Source organism: Crocodylus porosus, unplaced genomic scaffold (assembly GCF_001723895.1).
Source record: "Crocodylus porosus isolate Cpor-Errol unplaced genomic scaffold, CroPor_comp1, whole genome shotgun sequence".
Classification (NCBI taxonomy): domain Eukaryota; kingdom Metazoa; phylum Chordata; order Crocodylia; family Crocodylidae; genus Crocodylus; species Crocodylus porosus.
The window spans coordinates 21,796,949-21,817,205 of record NW_017728949.1 but is presented as its reverse complement, the minus strand read 5'-3'; the positions used below and the strand labels follow the sequence as shown (position 1 = coordinate 21,817,205).

At 44.5% G+C, this 20,257-nt stretch overlaps 1 protein-coding gene across 2 annotated transcripts in view; it reads left to right on the top strand.

Moving 5' to 3' along the window:
- The window catches only part of SPATS2L (spermatogenesis associated serine rich 2 like), a 138,850-nt gene that overhangs the window by 114,340 nt on the left and 4,253 nt on the right, over positions 1-20,257 (top strand). For both annotated transcript variants that reach the window (XM_019553904.1, XM_019553905.1), the window contains 3 exons: positions 1,918-1,976; positions 11,935-12,044; positions 16,653-16,755. In XM_019553904.1, the coding sequence (XP_019409449.1) occupies positions 1,918-1,976; positions 11,935-12,044; positions 16,653-16,755 (272 nt within the window). The remainder of the gene's footprint in view (positions 1-1,917; positions 1,977-11,934; positions 12,045-16,652; positions 16,756-20,257) is intronic.

The window sequence follows — 20,257 nt, the reverse complement described above, 5'->3', positions numbered from 1 at the left end:
GGTCAACTGACAGATCTCTCTCAAGGGCATACTGAATTGGGAAGTCAATGAAGCTATACCAATGTGAGGAGAAAAGGGTTGAGAAAAATCGCGGCCTGTTTTTATTGTTACGCAATGTGGTGTCAAGTTTAGGATCACAGTGAGCTCATTCTGCACTAGGAAGCTGAATTGTTGTACCTTGTTTTCTGGAACAGGGACATTTGAATCCATGCATGTTTCATTGCAGACCAGATGGAACTATCTCCATCGTGGTTTCAGGAGGTGTGATTAGGATTTACTGGAGCAACTGTTCAGTTTCCTGTTTACCAAACTGGCTTCTAGCTAAGTTCAGATTTGAACAACTACCAGATGTGTAGAGTGTGGGGGAGTGAGGGGATGTGAATGTAGACATGTGTTCAGAGCATTGATAGAAGATTTTACTGTTTCTAGATTTCACTCTATCTGTTTATAAATCCACAGAATCCAGAGCATAGCTGCTCTGATTGTGGGCCAAAGTGACAACCAGAGACAGGCCTGCACTGGGAGTGCTGTGAGGCTATACTGTGCTTTGTTTTTTGTATAAATCACTCTGCCTCATATTATTAATATTATAGTCCTGCCAAGACAACAGCTCAGACAGCAGGGCCCAGTCATTCTCCATATAAAACTCCAGTCCCATTGACTTCTGTGAGATTCCTCACAGAATGATGATGAGGAGCATTTTGCATTTGAAAGCTTGTCTAGCTTTGTTCCAACTGTGTAGTTGGTCCCATAAAAGATATCACCCCAAACAATTCCATTCCTCATATTAGTAAGATGAGCCAGACATGACCCAGAAAGAAAGCCAAATTCCATGCTGCCATTTTTTTAATCTTGAAGTCCCAATACCCTATTCAGTGCCAAGACTTACACTTAGAGATAGATGACTGATTATATTGCAAAACTTTCCACTTGTCCCTCAAGTGACCTACCTGGACCCAGTTGTGGTATCAGACCTACTTTTCATCACTGTCCCTAAAGCCAAAACCAAAACCCTCTGCATTCCCCCACACTGAATACTTAATATTGATAATGATCAATAAACAGTAGAATGAATAACAAGTGAGAGTAACCCTTGGGAAGAGAGACCAAAGCTACATACAGGAGTACCATAAGCTACATACAGGAGTACCATCTGTTGTGGAGCTCACTGCAGTGCTGTTATATCACTAAACACTGCACTGGTGTTAAATGTACCTCTGACCCTCTGTCAGCTCTTTCCCAGTTAAAAGCATAGATGGAGAGTGCATGGCAGAGGGGCACGGGAGCTGTGTCTCCACAGGGAGAGGCCAGGAATTCTGTAGGAAGTGGGAAGGGAACTGACGTTGGACCTACCCTAACTTCTAGCTCCTACAAACGCTGGTGGACAAGTAGAATAAATCCTTCAGCCACTAACTTTTTGGGCAATGTTCTGTATATAAAAACTGACTAATTCCTTCATTACTTAAAAACAAAAGGAGCAGTTCCTACATAGCCATAAATACATTTTGTAGCAAACTACACTGAGAAATTAATCATGTCAACATGGCTATTAGGAGGGTGCATTTGTGTCATGAAAAAAGAGAAAATGTTAGGTAACTTGAGTATCATTGCACCCACCGTTTTTTTCCCCCTGCAGTTTAATCAGAGGTACCGGCATATAAATTCAGAAGGGCAGACTAGCCAATAATGTCATCATATTAAATTGGTTACTACTGGCTGATGTCTGGGTTTGTTTCTAGTTACTTTATCTTCTTTTCATTCAGTATTTCACTTTAGTAATTCCAAAACTGCCAGAAAGAGTGTTTCGAACCCTTTTGTATAAAAGTATGTATTAGCATAAAATTATCTTTTTAATTCTCCTGTACATTATAGTTTTATCTTGAATTAAACCATATTTTTTCTTTTTTTCCTTTTTAGCATCATAGACAAAGAAGTGTCATTAATGGCAGAAATTGACAAAGTTAAAGAAGAAGCCAGTAAGTATAAAACATAATGGGGAGCTTGTGTGTTTTGGAACAGTTGAGATAATGGGGTTTTTTTTATTTCTGCAGAAAAATGATATAGTACAGCATTTATTCAAATAAAGACAACATTGATTATAAGATGACACCCCCCTGCCCCCAGTAATTAGATTCTATATATGCAAAATTTATAAGTTTGTTATAGTTTTCCAGGTATAGAATCTAATTACTGTTTTGGAGGGTTGCCTTGAATTTTCCCCCTCCTACTGCTACAGGAGGGGAAATAAACGTGGGGAGTCAGGTAGCCCCTGTGCTCTCTGCTTCCCCTCGGCAGCCACTTCTTGTATCAGACTCTGTTCTTCATGAGCACACAGAAATTAAAAGCAATTTTAAAAACAATGACCTTGAAATTAAACATGCCTGTGGCAATTTGCATATAGAACTTTTTTTTTTTAACTGCTGCAAGTTATAGCACAGGTACTTGATAAGCACACTTTTAGGCAGCATTTTGGTACCTACTTATATATAGTACAAACTGGACATGTCTACACAAGATGTTTACTGTAGAGCTGACTAATTAGCTCTGCAGTAAAACATCACCATCTACATGTGCAGTAAACTAACTTCGCCATACAATAGTACTGCCAGACACAAGTACTATCCTACAGCAGATTTATTTACTACACCGTCATGTACGTGTAGATGCTGATAGGGCTGGCTAGAGCACGAGGATGCTACAATGTGGGGCCTGCCTTCCAGCAAGCCCCACTCTGCAGTACCTTCGTGCCCCAGCCAGCCCCTCCACAGCACGTTGAGCCAGGTTGGAGCAGCCCCGGGCTGACAGGCTAACCCCCCAGGGTTCCCCTTCCAGCTGGGGCTGCACCGCCCTGGCTCAGCATGTTTGGTCTTGGGCACATATGCAAATGTGGCACCCAGCAGTAATGAACTCCAGCACAGACTATACCAGCATTGATTACATCACATTCATTGTATGTATAGATGTGCTCACTGTGCATGAAATTAGTCCAAAGCCAAAGACTTGGAAGTTACCATATAGTTTATTGGACTGGCCCCTAGCAGAATCAACAGCATTTCAAGCCACGGTGACCCCACAGTTCAGAACTGCTTAGTTTGTGTGTTTAGTGCAGGTACCCCCCACAAAAGGTCCATGGGCTAATTGGCCCCCATTCATGACTCGAACCATATCTTTTATTCAGATGGGCTACAGTAACCTAGCCTTGTGGTAGGTTCCCATCAGCATGCAGCCCAACACGTGTTTTATAGTCCTGCTTAGTGTTGGCTGCATTTAATCAACTTCATAGCTGGTTTCCATTGGTGAACACATGCTAGTTTTTTAGTAGTTTAATGATAGACAGTGTATTTAATGAGGTTACTTTGTATGTGATTATAAGATGAGGGGCTTTTTTCCCCCATGCCAATTTGGGGGTGAAAACCTTGTCTTGTATTCAAGCGAATATGATAAATCAATTCAGTTAGTAGTAATACAGCATCATTCATAGTATGCAAGGTCAGTTGTTTTGCACTGCTGCCTGAACAGTTTCTGTCTATAAGAAATGTTCGACAAAGTTTTATAGTCTTGTTTCCCTGTAAATTCAGCTAGCATGTTATCATGCAATAGTCTATAATGTAGATATGTCAGAGTCCAGAGTTAGCTATGAAGTTTCTTTAGCACAGGTCTTTGGTTGTTCCACATAACCGTGAAACCACTCTTTTGCTTTGTAACTCATTCTCCTTTCCATATACTTGGGTGGGATCACAGAAGACTCTGCAGAGTATTTTTCATTCATATGGCACCTGTCACTCTGAAGGACCCAAGACATTTTATAGCCAAAACACTAAGTCCAACAAACCTATAATGTGTGGATGACCCACGGATGACTGGGGAGGGCACAGTTTGAGGGTGGTGGCGGCAGGGTGGCAAGCGGCGATTGCACACACAAGCCAGCAGCAGCACTGGGATGAGGGGTGGGGATGGCGAACAGTGAATGCCTGCAGAAGCCAGTGGCAGCAAGGTGAGTGGCGACCCCCAGCAGAGGGCGGCGGCAGCCAATTTTAGGGAGGGCACCTATGCAGTCACCACTGATGCCAATAGCTGGCTTACAGGACTGGATTCTACACAGTGTAAACACATTGCATTGTAGAACAAGCAACTAACCAGCATCACACACAGGATTGTAAAGGAGAGATAAATGTTGGATAAACAAAGGCAAAAACATTTTTTTGAAGATTTTGATAGGATTTATAAGGGCTCTGGGGAATCGTAGTTTTTAAATTGTAGTTTTTAAAATATGGTTCTCTTCTGAAAAGCAATTGTGAAATGGTGTCTTCTTATTCAACAGACCTGCCTCCTGTGCATATTCTGAAAAGTCTACAGATTTTGATGAGAAAAATATTTTTTGTTGCCTCTATCTCTGACTAGTATGCAGAGCCAACACATGTAAGAGGGGGAGAGCTGGAATCTCCTTCAAGTACTTGCCTACATAAACACTCTCACTTCTGGGTGTGTCCCATACTCTGAGCTGCTATTAGACACATTTTGCTTTACCAATATGCCTAATGGCTGTGTCCAGACAAGTGTGGCTGTGGAATATGTGGCACCACATACCGCACATTCTCGTGTTTCCCACGCTACTGACTTGCAGTGTGGGGGGGGTTTAACCCCGGGAAATTCTAGAGTCAAAAAAAGCTGCACAAAGAAAAAGCAGGGCAGCACACATGGCTGCAGTGCACACCGCCCAAAATGAGAGCCTGGCCTGCTAGGATCATGCTCCAGCTGCTGGCTGGCTCCAAGCTGCAGGAGTGCCACAGCTGCAGCTTCCCCAGCCCCCAGGACTCCAGGTAAGTTGCTGGTCCCAGCCTTCCCTACCCCACCTGGGTAACTTGCTGTGGGCCAGAGGGTGCATGGCACGGGTGTTCCCCAGGGACAAAGTGTGTTGCTGCTTCTTGTCTCTGGGGAACCAACTATCCACACTTGTCTGGATGCAGCCAATGTGCCCTTAATGGAAGAGGCAACAAAAATATTTTTATCGTCAAAATCTGTAGATGCATGAACAGATTCAGAATATAATCAAAATCTGTAGATGCATCTGGAGGTAGATCTGCATTTGGGAAGCAGATCTGCTAAATAAAAAGACACTGTATTCACAGTCGCTTTTCAGAAGAGAACCATATTTTAAAAACTGAGATTCTGCCATTTCACAGAGTCCTTCTCTTCCTTGTGCCCTCTAAAACATGGGGATAAAAGTGTATACTTTCTTGGTTTCTCTCAACTGCCTGGCTAGAGATGGAGCAGTCTTTTCTTTCTGTTCCTTGTAGCACCGACCCATCCTGGTCTATTTACCCCTCTCAGCATCATCACTATCTTGGAAAAAATTTTCTGAAATTTTTTTTACCCCTCTATTCTTTTTCTGTTTTCTTTGAACAGGTTAAACTGTAGGTCTTAAGCTCTGACTTGTCACCCTTTTCCCCTGCCCTCACCTGTAGTGGTGCCAAGCCACAAATCACTGCCATGTTGTAGACAACAGTTCTGAAAATAATAATAATTATAAAACTAATATTTTTTCAGTGGAACAGATACTTTCCCTACACTTAGATAATGGCTTTGCCCAAAGCCCATCATTTTTCAGGCTTCAGACTGTGTCCTTCATGCAACAGCCTCATTCTTCCAATAGCCATACAAAATATCTTTTTTGTTTAGGAAGAGAACATATCCCTGAAATTTGTTCTGTTTGCCATTTATTTGAATCTGGAATGCGCAAGGCAAAAGAACAAGTTTCAGTGATTTCTCCTCATTAAATCCCTGAGTTTCATGTCAGACCCAAAATTGAAGAGTTTGGCTCAGCACTGTACTCCACCTAGCACCATGAAGGCCATCTTTGCACTCAATGCTGAAGGGACTAACAACACATACAGACTTGTTCAAAACCTAGAAGCAGCTTACAAACCAGAGACAGTGTAAGTTGCTCTCTTTGTTGCAGAATCCAGGCATGATAATCCTTTACCTCCTAAGAACTGTAGTGAAGGAAAGAAAAACATGGAGCCTTGGTCTGAAAGAGTGACAGCAGAGACCCATGTTGACATGGGAACACAGACACCAACACTGCAGTCAACCCCAAGACTTGTTGGCATTGCAGAATTATAGCAAAGGCATAGAAGGACCTGGAACCTGACATGTCAGCAAGTTGGGGTGTAAGACTCCAAAGAAGCATGAGTTATGTTCTGCCTCCCTTAGAGCTGATTCTCCAGCTCTCCTGTAGGGGATATACCAGTGCTGATGGACTTACCAGCATCTGATCTACCTATACTGGTGATTCTCAAGTGGGGTTAGGAGTGCTGCAAGACCCTTTCAAGGGTGTGGTGCCAGCTACACCCCCACCACAGCCAGGTGAAACTGCCCCACCTGCCTCTGTATCCAAGAGACACACGCAAGGCCAGACCAGGAAGGCATGGCTTCTTCACTACCTCTGGCAGAACCTCCTTGCCCCTTGGCAGCAATCAAGTCTGCCTCATAGAGCCACACTATCTTCTACAGCCAGATTACCTCTTATCTCTGCCATTGAGGTAAGGATACACGTAGAAAAAGAACAGTAGCATTCCAAGCAGTTAACAAACTAGGTGCTGTGGGGCAGTGGCTACTGGTCTACCCTCCCATGCCAATATGGTCACTCAGCAGCCTTCAACTCAGAGAGACTATAATCAGTGTCCCCAGCTTATCCCAAGAGACACTTTGGATTCTGCCTGAATTGCCATGAGTGGTTGAGTACAAAGTCTGGAACAGGAGATTCCCTAAATCCCTCTTCCTCTGAGGTGGCTGCAATCCAGTCTGTGTGCTATCCATCAGAGAACATAGTGGGTTTATAAGAATTAATGAGGCCAGTTGCTTATGCTGTCAGACTCTCACTGGAGAGAGGTGTCAGAGGAGTTACTCTCCCTGGTGAACAAATTGAATTTTATTAGTAGATGTTTAGGATTATGAATCCAAAAAGATGACAAAGCCAGTAAGGAAATACAAATCGCCCAAGTGAAGGACTAACATTAGAGGAATGGGGGTGAGGAGGGGAATGCAACTAGGTTACAGAAAATACAATGTTAGCCAACTAACCCGGGGGTGGGGGAAAGGGAGGGAGGGGATTTGCGACACTGAGAGCGAAAGAAGATGGATACACACAAAACCATACAATGGTCTGCAATGGTGGAGGAAGTAGGTCGAACAAAGTGTCTCGGTCCATATAGAGTCTCATCGCGGGGGTCCTCTTCAGGTGGAGCGGGATGTTCCATTGCTGAAGAATCCTCTCAAAGTGAAGTCCATCTGGTGCAGAGCGGGGTTCAGGTGGTCCCCTCTGGGTCCGGTCCGGCAACGGTTCATCTGGTGGGGTCAGAGTACTGGTGGTGGCCCATGATGTGCTCCATGTAGATGTTGTGGGACCAGCAGGTGGTATTGGACACCATGAGGCAGCGCATCAGCTTGGTGTAGCAGCAGGAGACCTAGCAGGCACGCAGCACGCTCTCGTTGCTGGGGTCCCAGGCTCCGAGCATTCCCACGATGAGCGCATTGACCATCACGTCGTAGCTGCGGCCACTCAGAATGTCGACCGGCAGGATGTACTTCTTCCACTTGCAAGCCCAGGCGTCGGTGAAGGCTTGGTGCTGGTTCTTGAAGGGGATGGTCATGTCCATGATCATGACCTTCTTGGCCCCTTTGTTGGTGATCATGATGTCAGGTCACATCTGGCTCTTGCAGCCCAGGACAGTACAGTTCACAGAGATCTCCCCTGCTGCGGCTGGGATGGCCCTCACCAAGTGGTCCTAGACAGCATTGTGGTGGAGCTGCCAGGCTTTGGCGTGTAGCCTGCAGCTGCACAGCACATGGGGGAGAGTCTCTACCATGTGACCACACTGTCAGCACCTCTTGTCCTGGTGGCCAAAACGGACAGTCCCATTCAGAGGCAGGCAATTGAGGCAGGAACAGTGGAGGAAGCGCCAGTCATGAAGTAGGTGAAGCTCTGATTGGGCATGAAGTGGTTGCTGGAGTCCCACTTTGAGGTGATGTCAAAGACCTTGCCGTGGTCAAGTTTGGCCCTCAGGTCACCGGCGTACTTGTTTCGGATGGTTTTCTTCAGGAACCACTCCAGGAAGGTCCTCATGTGGGGCATCACAGTGACGCAGTCAGCAGGCGGGGCTAGTTGCAGGGACACTCCCAGCTGCCGGCACTCCTCGGTCCAGGTCCAGTCATAGCTGATGCGCTTCCCAAGATGGTACATGGCATTGCGGGCTCAGCTCCACAGCGAGGCAAAGTCCCTGCCGTCTCTGCTGAACTCGCCCTCCAGTGAGCCACTGAGGAAGGTGGACAAGTCACGTCTGGTTGGCTGTCTCACGATCCTCTTGCAGTGGGTCTCCTTGAGGGCACTGGAAGTGATGATACTTACCATGGGGTCCGAGCAGGTCAGGAGGCAGAAGGCATGGGTGAGCACCGCTGTGTCACAGAGGTCTCCCATGCAGGGGACGTTGGCACCTCCCTCCTAGTAGGGGATGTGCACAATCTCATTGCTGGCCCTTAGTGGCATGTGCAGCCACTTTTTCAGCAGCTGCCAGATCTTGGGATCCACCTTCTTGAGGGGGATCTTGGGGACTGCCAAGCCTCTTAGGACGAATGCAATGCTGGGGATGAGGAAGGTGTTCACCGCATCTGTCTTCTGCCAGGGGGCCGGCAGGGATGAGTCCAGCTTGTGGGTGTCCTGCACGATCCCATTAATGGTCTCTTCTGATGTCTGCTTAGCCCAGTGGCCGGTGGGTGTCCTCAGGTGGCAGTAGGCCTCGCCATCGCATAGGTGCCTCATTGCCTGGCCCTGGATTGTGAGGGTGGAGTCCAGGACGTGGCTCTTCTGCCTGCCGTCAATGTGCAGGGAGGCACATTTGGCAATGTTGAAGCGCAGGCCTGTCCACCTGACCACCTTGGACATCACATCCAGCATCTACTGCAGCTGGGTGGCATTGAGGGCGAGGAAAACGAGGTAGTCGCCGTAGGCCAGGACGCTCAACTTCTGGCCATACAGGTCAAGCCCACCGGGGCTGCCTGCCATGGCTCAAAGGAGTGGTTCCTTGGCTAGGTTGAAGATGGGGCTGAGGGGGCAGCCCTGTCTCACCCCCGACCGGATGGGGATCTCTGCGGTCTATCTGTCGGTGGCGCAGATGGTCATGGTGCATCCGGGGTAGAGTTCTCCTACAGGACCCACAGAGCTAGTCCTGCCTGGGAACGAGGCATTCATGGGCCACATTAACTTAATTTGCAGTGTTTCCTAGGAGAGCTCTGCTAATGCAACTATGACAGACGTGTGGTTCTGGAGTTCAGGAGTGTACCCTATTCTTGAGGTCTTCTTTGAAGATGGAAATATGTCTGCAGCTGCTCAGTTACCCATAGAGACCAATGTAATCACCTGTACAGCATGCTCCTGCTTCCAATTAAGTCATTGGCAAAATTCCCATTAAATTCCTACTGTCAGTGGGGCAGGATCCAAGTCCTAAATGCATCAGTAAAGACAATTTGGAAATAAACAGTCCAGATCCCACTCAAGAAGGTGGACGCCAAGGCTTGTACTGTTTCTCATGGCTCTTGTAAGGCTGAAAATCTGTGAAGTGCTTTTAGATCTATGGGTAAAAGTTATTACAGAAATATAAGATGTTAATTAATACTAATCTTCATAACTTCCCATATAAAGGACTATTTTACTAACAAGGATTATACCCTTTTCTCTATTTCCATATTTATACTATTACAATTATACTGTTTCTATAGGCACTGGGTCAGACTCCCAGATCTAGTCACTATAACTATGTATGAAAACATACATGCGTGTGAACCACATGATAATGTGGGGTTTAAATGCATGGTTTGGGCACTCATTCTGGGAAATTTGGTCCTGAACCTGCAATACTGGCATTATTTAAAATAAAACTTCAGCAAGTAACAACGCATAGCCAAGAAGATCACTAAAAACACCTGTAATATACTGCTTGCTCATGTATCAGAGATTCAGTTGATGACAGAGTTGGAGGCTATATTCTTTCTTCTTTCAGGCAGAATTAAAGAACAGATAGGGAGCAAAGCAAAATGCTACCAGAGAACATAAATAGCACTTTATACTTTTAAAGGACTTACATGTGAGGATCACAATGCTCTTCAGAAATTTTAGTAGATTAAGTAATGTAAATTCACAGTCAGATATGGTAATGTTACTTTTGTTTTAAAGATGATATAACTAAAGCACAAAGAAGGGTAAGGAGCTTGCCAGGATCACTCAGGAAATCTGTAATAAAATGAGGCAGAAAAACTAGGAGGCATTGAAGTTAATTGTAAATGGAATGACAGTTTAATCAGCTGAGGACCTCTCCAAGGTTACTTGACTACTGTTCCTGTGCTTTAACCAAAACACTACTGTTGTTATTCTTTTGCATTTATTGGGCTATTGTCTGCATCAGGGCTTTCCAACTTCTAAGTCCCTGAGAGCCACGCCAGCAGCGGCCTCACACTGCACAGGCAAGAGACATGGGTGACTGGGCTGCGTGCTGCATGGACACTTCCCCAGCTCCCTGCTGCATCATAGGCCCATATGGGCATCCTTCCCCATGCAGCCCTGATCACCCTCCCATCCACCTTGTGCACAACCTAGAACTGTCCTTCAGCTCCCTGTGCACCGTGCCACACTGCCCCATTCTCTCTGGAGGAGGCAGAAAGCAGCAGCTGGAGGAGGCAGGGTGAACCCAGAGGCTCTGGATGCTGTTGCAGCCTGAGTCATGGCAGGAACAGCAGCCAAGCAGGAGCCTGAGGGTCACAATTTAACCCCTCATGGGGGCTGCATGTGAGCTGCTAGTTGGACGGTTCCAATCTACATTTCAGGGTCTGCTGATGCATTAGCAGTAGCAATAGCACTAAGGCAGCTGGGTGCCCTGTTGAGGAATTAACTCTGCCATTCATTTTTCTGCCACCAGTTCCTTTGAACAACAAAAACCATCAGTAGGTGACAGAGCTGCATCTGCACTGAGTATTTTTTTCCACCTTTACCTGCCATAGCTTTGCCAGCAATATAGACAGGAGCTAAGATAGTACCTCCCCTCTCCTCTCATAAAGGCAAACCCACCATTTCCCATCTGCTGGGTGAGATATTGCATTTGTATAGACTTTTGTTGGTTAACTAACTGTAGAATTAATTAGCTAACAAAATATGCCACATTATATATTTCTAAACATTAAGATGGTGGGCCAAAGCTATTGCAGTTTATAGTAAGTTTCTTTTCATATGCAAAATATAAAATATTCAGCATTTGCTTATACAGGATGTATGAGGTGTATGGTGGTGTGCCTTTAATTAATAGAAGTCCTATGTATTTATAATACTACTTTGACATGTACAGCGGTATATGATTGTATTGCTGAAATAAAGTAAGATGATAATCTCTACTTGAAAGCAAAACCATAACTCCTGTGAATTAAACATAAACTATATATAAGCATACTTCTTTCACAAGGGAATAAAATGGTCCCATATAAGTAAAATATACTATGCACCCAGATATATTGTTATTGGCTCACACACCGCTGCTTTTTACATTTCAGCTGAGTCCTCTGTGCTTTTGGTGTTCAGAAATAAAGCATAGGAAATAGCTCAAAAAGCCTAGAGAGCGCCTGGTTGTCTAACTGGTGAAGAGCTGATTGAACCTTGATTTTCTAACAACATCTCAGTTTTGGATTGTCTTAACACTAGGCAGTTAGGTTAAATGTACTGATTGGGCTTCTTATATAAAAAACAATGTCATGTAGATAGAAATGCATTAGGTGTATGGTGCGCTATGTTGCATATCTTCTACCTGTTGATGTACAGTATTAATGTACAGAAAGTAATTAATTATAAAGTATTTATGTTTCTAGCACTGATGTGTTTTTCATTTTGTCTGGCAGTGGAAATCTTGAATGCTCGTCAGAAAAAAGCTGAAGAGCTGAAAAGACTGACAGACCTAGCAAGTCAGATGGCTGAGGCACAACTATCTGAACTACGGGCTGAAATTAAGGTTAGTCTGTGAAGCCCCTTCTTCCATTTGAATATGTTGCCTCTACATAGATACTGAGCATATGCTACCAACCTAAGTTTGGGTCCATGTTATAAATACATAGGCTCATAAGGCAGCTGGCCTTCTAGAGGCTTGGCAGGGGAGGACATATGATCAGAGCTTCCCACAGCACTTCCAATTAATAAGCTGAAGCCAACATGGAGGAAAAGTAGACTGCACCCCATTAAAAGGTGTTGCACTGGCTTTTGTGGTTTGTGTGGCTCAGTACTGTCAGTGCCAATATTATGTCTGCAAGCTTAAAGTCCAAATAAGAATCCCCCTTTATTCTGATGAATGTTACAAGTTTCTCTTCTCAGGTATCAAACTGAACCTTCAGTCAGGTGCCTCTTCTACAGTGCCCTAAAGAACCAGCTCAGGCTGAAAATGACTGACAAAATATATCTTAGAAACACAGGTCTGTCATTAAGGGTGCAGATGTGGAGTCAGACTGATGGTGATTTGTCTTACAGAAGGAATTTAGACCATCCATCCAGTACAGGATCCAAAGCATCAAGCATTTTCAGATTATAGCCAGTGCCTATGTAAATGAACAAACAACTACCAGAACAGCACACAGCTGGGATAAGCCCTCTTTCTTGCTCTTTCTTTCTATCTGTGCCTTTCCCTTCTGGAGGCATACTTAATAGGAAGGGCTACAAGTTGAATCGTTATTCTATCATCTATCAGAGTTCATACCAAGGATTATCATTTCTCTCTTTGTTATCTGTTGCAAAGGAAGGAACAAAGGCACAGAACATTTTTCCCATCGCTCGCATTCTGGGAGCATCTCCATGAGATGTTGACTGTGGCGCTGACTAATTAAAATAATAGAATCATAGAAAATTAGGATTGGAAGGGACCTCAGGCGGTAATCCAGTCTAAACCCATGCTCAAAGCAGGACAGTCCCCAACTAGATCATTTCAGCCAGGGCTTTGTTCAACTGGATCTTAAAAACTTCCAAGAATGGAAATTATACCACCTTTCTAGGTAACTTGTTCCAGCACTTCACCACCCTCCTAGTGAGAGAGTTTTTCCTAATATCCAACCTAAACTTCCCTTGCTGCAAGTAGAGACCATTGTTCCTTGTTCTGCCACCACTGAGAACAGTTTAGCTCCATCCTCTGTCGAACCTCCCTTCAGGTAGTTGGAGGCTGCTATCAAATCCCCCCTCAGTCTTCTCTTCCGTGGACTAAATCAGTCGAGTTCCCTCATCCTCTTGTAAGACATGTGCCCCAGTCCCCTATTTTTGTTGACCTCTGCTGAACTCTTTCCAACTTGTCTACTTCCTTTCTGTAGTGGGCAGCCCAAAGCTGGACACAGTACTCCAGATGTGGCCTCCCCAGTGCAAAATAGAGAGGAAGAATCACTTCCCCAGATCTGCTGGCAACACTTCTACTGATGCAGCCCAGTATGCCATTAGCCTTCTTGGCAACAAGGGCACACATCTGACTCATATCCAGGGGAACATTGTGCTGCTAGGAGGGGACGGGATGGGCCAGACCGTGCTGGCTCTGTGCCGCACTGCGTAGGTCCTGGCCTTGCAGCTGGGAACTGCACGATGCCAGGAAGGGATGGGATGGGCTCAGCTTGGCTCCAAGCTACACTGTGCGGGTCCTGGCCTTGCAGCTAGGAACCTCATGCTGCCAGGACAGGATATGCCAGGCTGCAAGGCTGGAATCCACACAGCATGGTACAACATGGAGCCATGTTGGCCTGGCCCAGCCTGCTATGGCCCATCCCAGCAGCACACAGGTCCCCACTTCATGGCCAGGACCCCCATCCCCCACCCATTCTTACCCGAATTTCAACTCTCGGATGATGGAGGGCTGGGGAACAGCCACAGGGTCACCAAGGCAGAAGCCTTTGCTAGCCAGAAGCTTCCAGTCTTTAGAAGCTTCTGGAGGTAGGAGTGGAGTGGGGTGGGTCAGGCTGGACTTGGGCTGGTTGCTCCTGTAGCTGATGGCTTGTGCTGCTGGCAGCTCCCATGCCTTGTTGGCTTTCAGACGGGCAGCCAGTAGCAGGCAATAATTGTCTACATTTTAAAGAGGCCCCATGGGCCAGATAGAATGGCCTGGCAGGCTGGATTTGGCCCATGGGCCATATTTTGCCCTCCTCTGGTGTAGCTTCATCCTCTTTGGAACCACCCTTCAGGTGGTTAAAAGCTGTTTTCCAATCCCCCATCAGTCTTCTTTTCTGCAGACTAAGTAAGCCCATTTCCCTCAGACTCTCCTCATAAATCATGTGTCCTAGGCCCCAAATTATTTTCATTGCCCTCTGCTGGACTATCTCCAAATTGTTCACATCCTTTCTATAGTGAGGGTCCCAAAACTGGACACAGTACTCCAGATGTGGCCTCACCAGTGAAGAATAGAGCAGAATAATTACTTCCCTCAATCTGCTGGTAATACTCCTACTAATGCAGCTCAGTATGCTATTAGCCTTTTTGGCTACAAGGGCACGCTGCAGACTCATATCCAGCTTATTGTCCATTGTAACCTCCAGGTCCTTTTCTGCAGAGCTGCTGCTTAGCCAGTCAGTCCCCAGCCTGTAGTAGTGCATGAGATTCTTCCATCCTAAGTGCAGGTCTTTGCACTTGTCCTCATGGGATTTCTTTTTGCGCAGTCCTCCAATTTGTCTATGTCTCTCTGAATCCTAGCCCTATCCTCCAGTGTATCTGCTATGCCCCCCAGCTTGGTATCATCCACAAACTTGCTTAGGGTGCAATCCATCCCATCTTCTAGATTATTAATGACTGTATTGAACAAAACCAACCCCAGGACTGACCCCTGGGGCACTTCACTTAATACCAGCTGCCAACTAGACACTGAGCCATTGATTACTACCCATTGAGCCCAACAATCCAGCCAGCTTTCTATCCACCTTACAGTCCATTCATCCAACTCATATTTCCTCAGCTTGCTTGCAAGAATGCTGTAGGACACAGTATCAAAAGGCTTGCTAAAATCAAAGCATATCACATCCACTCTTTTCCCCACATCCACAGAGCCAGTTATCTCACAGAAGGCAATCAGGTTGGTCAGACATGACTTGCCCTTGGTGAATCCATGCTGACTCTTCTTAATCACCTTCTCCTCCAAGTGCGTGGAAATGGATTCTTTAAGGACCTGCTGCATGATTTTTCCAGGGACTGGTGCATAGTTCACTGGATTCTCCTTATCTTTCTTAAAGATGGGCATTATGTTTGCCCTTTTCTAATCATCTGGGACCTTCTCCGATTGCCACAGGTTTTCAAAGATAATGGCCAGTGGCTCTGCAGTCACACCAGCCAACTCTCTCACCACCCTCAGACGCATGCATCTAATCCCATGCACTTGTACACATTCAGCTTTTCTACATAGTCCCTAACCTGTTCTTTTACCACAGTTGGCTGCTCACCTTCTCCCAAAACTGTGCTGCCAGGTGCAGTGGTCTGGGAGCTGAACTACCTGTGAAGACTGAGGTAAAAAAGACATTAAATACTTCAGCCTTTTCCTCATCATCTGTCACTAGGTTGCCTCCCCCATTCAGTAAGGGACCCTGACCTTTCTCTTGTTGCTAACATACTTGTAGAAACCCTTCTTGTTACTCTTGGCATCCCTTGCTAGCTACAACCCCATTTGCACTTCAGCCTTCCTGATTTCATCCCTGCATAACTGAGCAAAATTCTTATATTCCTCCCTAGTCATTTTTCCAAGCTTTCACTTCTTGTAAGCTTCCCTTTTTGTGTTTAAGTTCACCAAAGAGTCTTCTGCTAAGCCAGGCCGGTTGCCTGCCATATTTGCTATTCTTCCTGCACATTGGGATGGCTTGTTCCTGCACCCTCAGTAAGGGTTCTTTAAAGTACAGCCAGCTCTCCTGGACTCCTTTCCCCCTCAGACTGGTCTCCCAGGGGATCCTGCCCATCCCCTGAGGGAGCCAAAGTCTGCTTTTCTGAAGTCCAGGGTCCTTACTCTACTGTTCCCTGTCCTTCCTTTCCTCAGGATCCTGAACTCGATCATCTCGTGGTCACTGCTGCCCAAGTTGCCATCCACTTCTACATCCCTAACCAATTCTTCCCTGTTTGTGAGCTGCAGATCAAGAAGATCCGATCCTAGTTCTTCCCAGGAACAATAAACTCCTGTGCAAACTGTGCCAGATTTCATTTAGCCACACTAATTGTCCTGTGAGTGCATTCAAAAAATCTTTTGGGCGCTGAAATTTGTGGCTGACTGACCTAACAAATCATCAGGGCCATTTAGACCTAATTCTCATTTACCTTGAAGCCCTATGACACTGCTGTGGTAGTTTAAAGGGGCTTTCAAGTGGGTTCATATCACAGTGTAGTTTATACCTACTTCAAGGTCTTACACTGCCAGCACTTAATACAGGGTGAGAAAATACTCCTGTTTTACCTACTCAGATTCCACTCAGACAACCTGCCTATTCATGGCACAACAGATGCCTGAGACTTTACAGTGATTTCAGGATAATGAACTCAGGATTTCAAGATAATGACTTTCCCCCCTCAAAATAATACTTTTGGGATTCTTTAAAATAGAAGTCAATGTTATTTGCACTATATTTTGTAGCACTTTGTGAGTGAACGCAAATATGATGAAGAACTGGGTAGGTCTGCCCGATTCACCTGTGACATAGAACAGCTGAAGACCCAAATTCAGCAATGCGGAGAAAGTAAGTTCTAGTGATTTTAACATTGTGTGAATGTAGTAAATATTTGACTTTTGTGTGCTAGACTCAATACTGCCATAGAGGGAGCAAGTCCACTGATTTCAAATATTTGTACTGGTTTTCGTAGGGACTGAATTTGACTTAAAGTGTTTGTCTTTCCAATCATCCTTGTACAGATTAGCTGAGAAACTTGCCTCTATTTCCTGCTTTAAATGTTGTAGTCTCTCATGCAAAATTTGAACTCTTTTATTTCCTACTATGTTTCATAATGGCTTGTAGATTTTTTTTTTTAAACTTCAATAGTTTCTCCCACCATAAAAAATGAATAAATAATAAAAATTGCCTCAGCACTCATGAGCAAACAACAACATAATAATGAATCCATGTGTCCTGGTAGAGGGAGAATGCTTTCAGGAAGAGAACAATTTCCAGCTTCAGGTTTTGAAGGAGTTGTTATAAATAGCAAGAACAAAAATTAAAATCTGCCAGAATGAATCTCATGTTTACACGGCCTAAGGACTGTCTCCCTCGAGTCACAGTTTAATTCATTAGACCATAGGAATTGCTATTGCAGAACAGTGTGAGGGTCCATCTAACCCAGTATCCTGTCTCTGCTGCCAGCCAACTCAGGATGTTTTAAAGTAATGTCTAAGCCACTAATTAATACATGTAATTGTTCATATCACCTCATAGTAATTATCACATGCCCTAAAGCTTCAGGACTTGAAAGTTTTTAAATATGATCCTAGCCAGAGAAGCTGCAGCTCCTGTTGATATAAGCACATGTTCATTTTTTAAAATCTTACTGAACTGTTTGCTAAAATTACATCCAGCTGCAGTGAACTTCACAGGTAATTATTTAGGGTGGCTAAGTAATGCATATAGGCATCTACTCTTCTTGAAGTCCATTCATCATTCCATAGGAGTCATGCCAGTGCAGTCTTTAGATGTACTGTTATTGACATGAGTAGGAATGCTGTGCATTTTAGTAGCTAGGCCAGTGATTCTCAGCTAGGGTGCCAAAATAGCATTGGCTGCTGTGAAATTCTTTTAAGGGTGCTGTGCAACATTATGCCTGCTAAATGTGCAAACACCAACGCATGAGTCACAAAATAAACCCAGTCAGAAGGCAGAGATTTCAGATAGGAATCCACAGTGTCAAAACCATTCCGACCTGTTCTGGTCTTCCTGAGTTCTTTGCAAAAGAAAAATTGGTCTGTTATCTTTCCATGGTTTCTTTTGTGTGACAAAAACAGCATCCATATTTTTATCTTTGTGTGCTTTGGCATTTTATCAATTCAGGAGCTCTTGGCCATCAGAGACATTACCAGGGATCACTTTCCATAGTAAAATAATGAAATTAGTTTTTGAAATAGGGTGCCTCCAAATTCCGAAAAGTTATGGGGTGGGGGATCTTGAATTTGAACAGGTTAAGAACCACTGAATTAGGCACCACTCTGGCAGTCCGTACTGTGTTCTAACCTCACCTCTGCCCCTCACTTGCAGACTGACCTTGGGTAAGTGTTCTTAAAGTACAGCCAGCTCTCCTGGACTCCTTTCCCTCAGACTGGCCTCCCAGGGGGTCCTGCCCATCAGTTCCCTGAGGGAGTCAAAGTCTGCTTTTCTGAAGTCCAGGGTCCTTACTCTGCTGCTCTCCATCCTTCCTTTCCTTCTACTTCTAGTCTAGTTTCCTTCCTTCCAGTCTACTTCTCTGTGGACAAGCAGAAGAGGTAATTCAAAGTTTGGACAAAGGAAGGATGTTATGACTTTTTAGCATGAGAGAAGTGACAGGTAATCAGTGGGACTTACTGTACATTCACAGGTACGCTACATCAGGGTTGTGAAATGTCATGAGTTGAAATCACACTTCCAGTAATATTTTTGCAACATAGCTCATGTTTATTGTACTTTTTTTTAAATTGTCTTAAGGAAAGATGTATTTTCTGTCATTAGGCAAACAGCATGCTTCATGGTAGCAGCTAGATGCCCACACTGGTTTCTGCAGTAGCCTAGCCAGCCTGCTGTGGGGAGGACAGATAAGTAGAATTCAGTGATCTTATGCTCCCTGGGCATGAAAAAAAATACCTTTTGTTCACTGTCTTGCTTTGTACAGTTCAGTCATGTGGGTAATTGCATTATTTTTGCCGAGGGGAAATCTAGTGTGTGGGGGGGGGAGGGGAGTATGTTCTACTAGATGTTATGTCACTATAAGTGATTGAAAACTCCACAAAAACCACTAGGTTCTTAAGAAAACTTGACACCTTCCTTTGCTATCTTAGTGGAGTGACTCACATGAGAGAAAATATGACATCTAATAGCTGAGATCTCTCCTAATGCCTGGTTTCTTTTGCTTTTGAGGCTTATGTTCAAACATAGTGTGTTCATGTTAAGAGAAAAGGGAACAATGATGTTTTCTGATTAGAAATCAAAGGCAGAGAAAGTCAGGAACAAAAGGTCTACCCACAACAGTCCTGGTGACCTTTGTGAGGTCTGCTCAGAGCTAAGACAGAAATAGACTGCTGAAGAATATATGAAAGTGCAGCAAGATGAGAAGTGCTGCTTTGGTTACACTTCAACTCCAGATCTGGAAGTGTTTTGAGATTCAACCTATATTAGAACCACAAAGGGAGACATGGCAAGAATAACAGAAACATGTTGAGATCAACAGTAATTCTTCAGGTAGTTGTCCAGCTACTTTGAGATATGTAGGTGGTAACCATACAGTTTCAGTGTGACAAATGTCCATTTCACATTTGGGCCTCTAGGCTGGCAGTCTTACTAAAGAGGACAGACTGGGTTATTTGTTTGCTTCTCAAGCTGGTCTTTGCAGCCCAAACTGTTTGGGCACTACATAGTTATTTGCATGGCTGTTACTCATGCTGTACCTTATCCATGGATAGAGAACTGCAGCCTCACAGGGTCCAGTTTCCATGACTGTCATATTAATTTAAATTTCTGGGCCAAAGTAAGGTCCAGGTAATACAGGTACAACTGCCATTGGCTTTGTGCAGCTCTGGGATTTACTGGTATCACACTCTCTACCTGTGTGCATTTCTCCCTTTGCTACCAGAAGACTTTAATTAAAACACTTTGACCCATCAAACTACAAGTATCTGACAGAACTGCAGTTTGAGAGGGAATCCTAAAGGAAATGTACAGTAAGTTTGCTCCACTTAACTGTATACAAGTTCACAGACTAAGAAGCAACAGAAACCAGAAATTATGTATCCATAGTTGTACTTTTATGGTTTCAAAAGAACAGGTTTAAGGATTAAAGTTACAAATCTTACTGGTCTGTCCTAGTCTTGTGCTGGTGACAGCCATCTGAAAAGTGGTGTTTCTGAGACTAGCAGTGTAATGGAAACACCCAAAGGAAGAGACTACTTTTCACTATTTAGTATAAGCAGCTTTAAAATAACTCAGTTTTTATACATGCTCAGTATTTATATTGACTTTTATTAGTAAATGTTTAGGATTGGGAATCCAGAAAAAAGATGACAAAGCT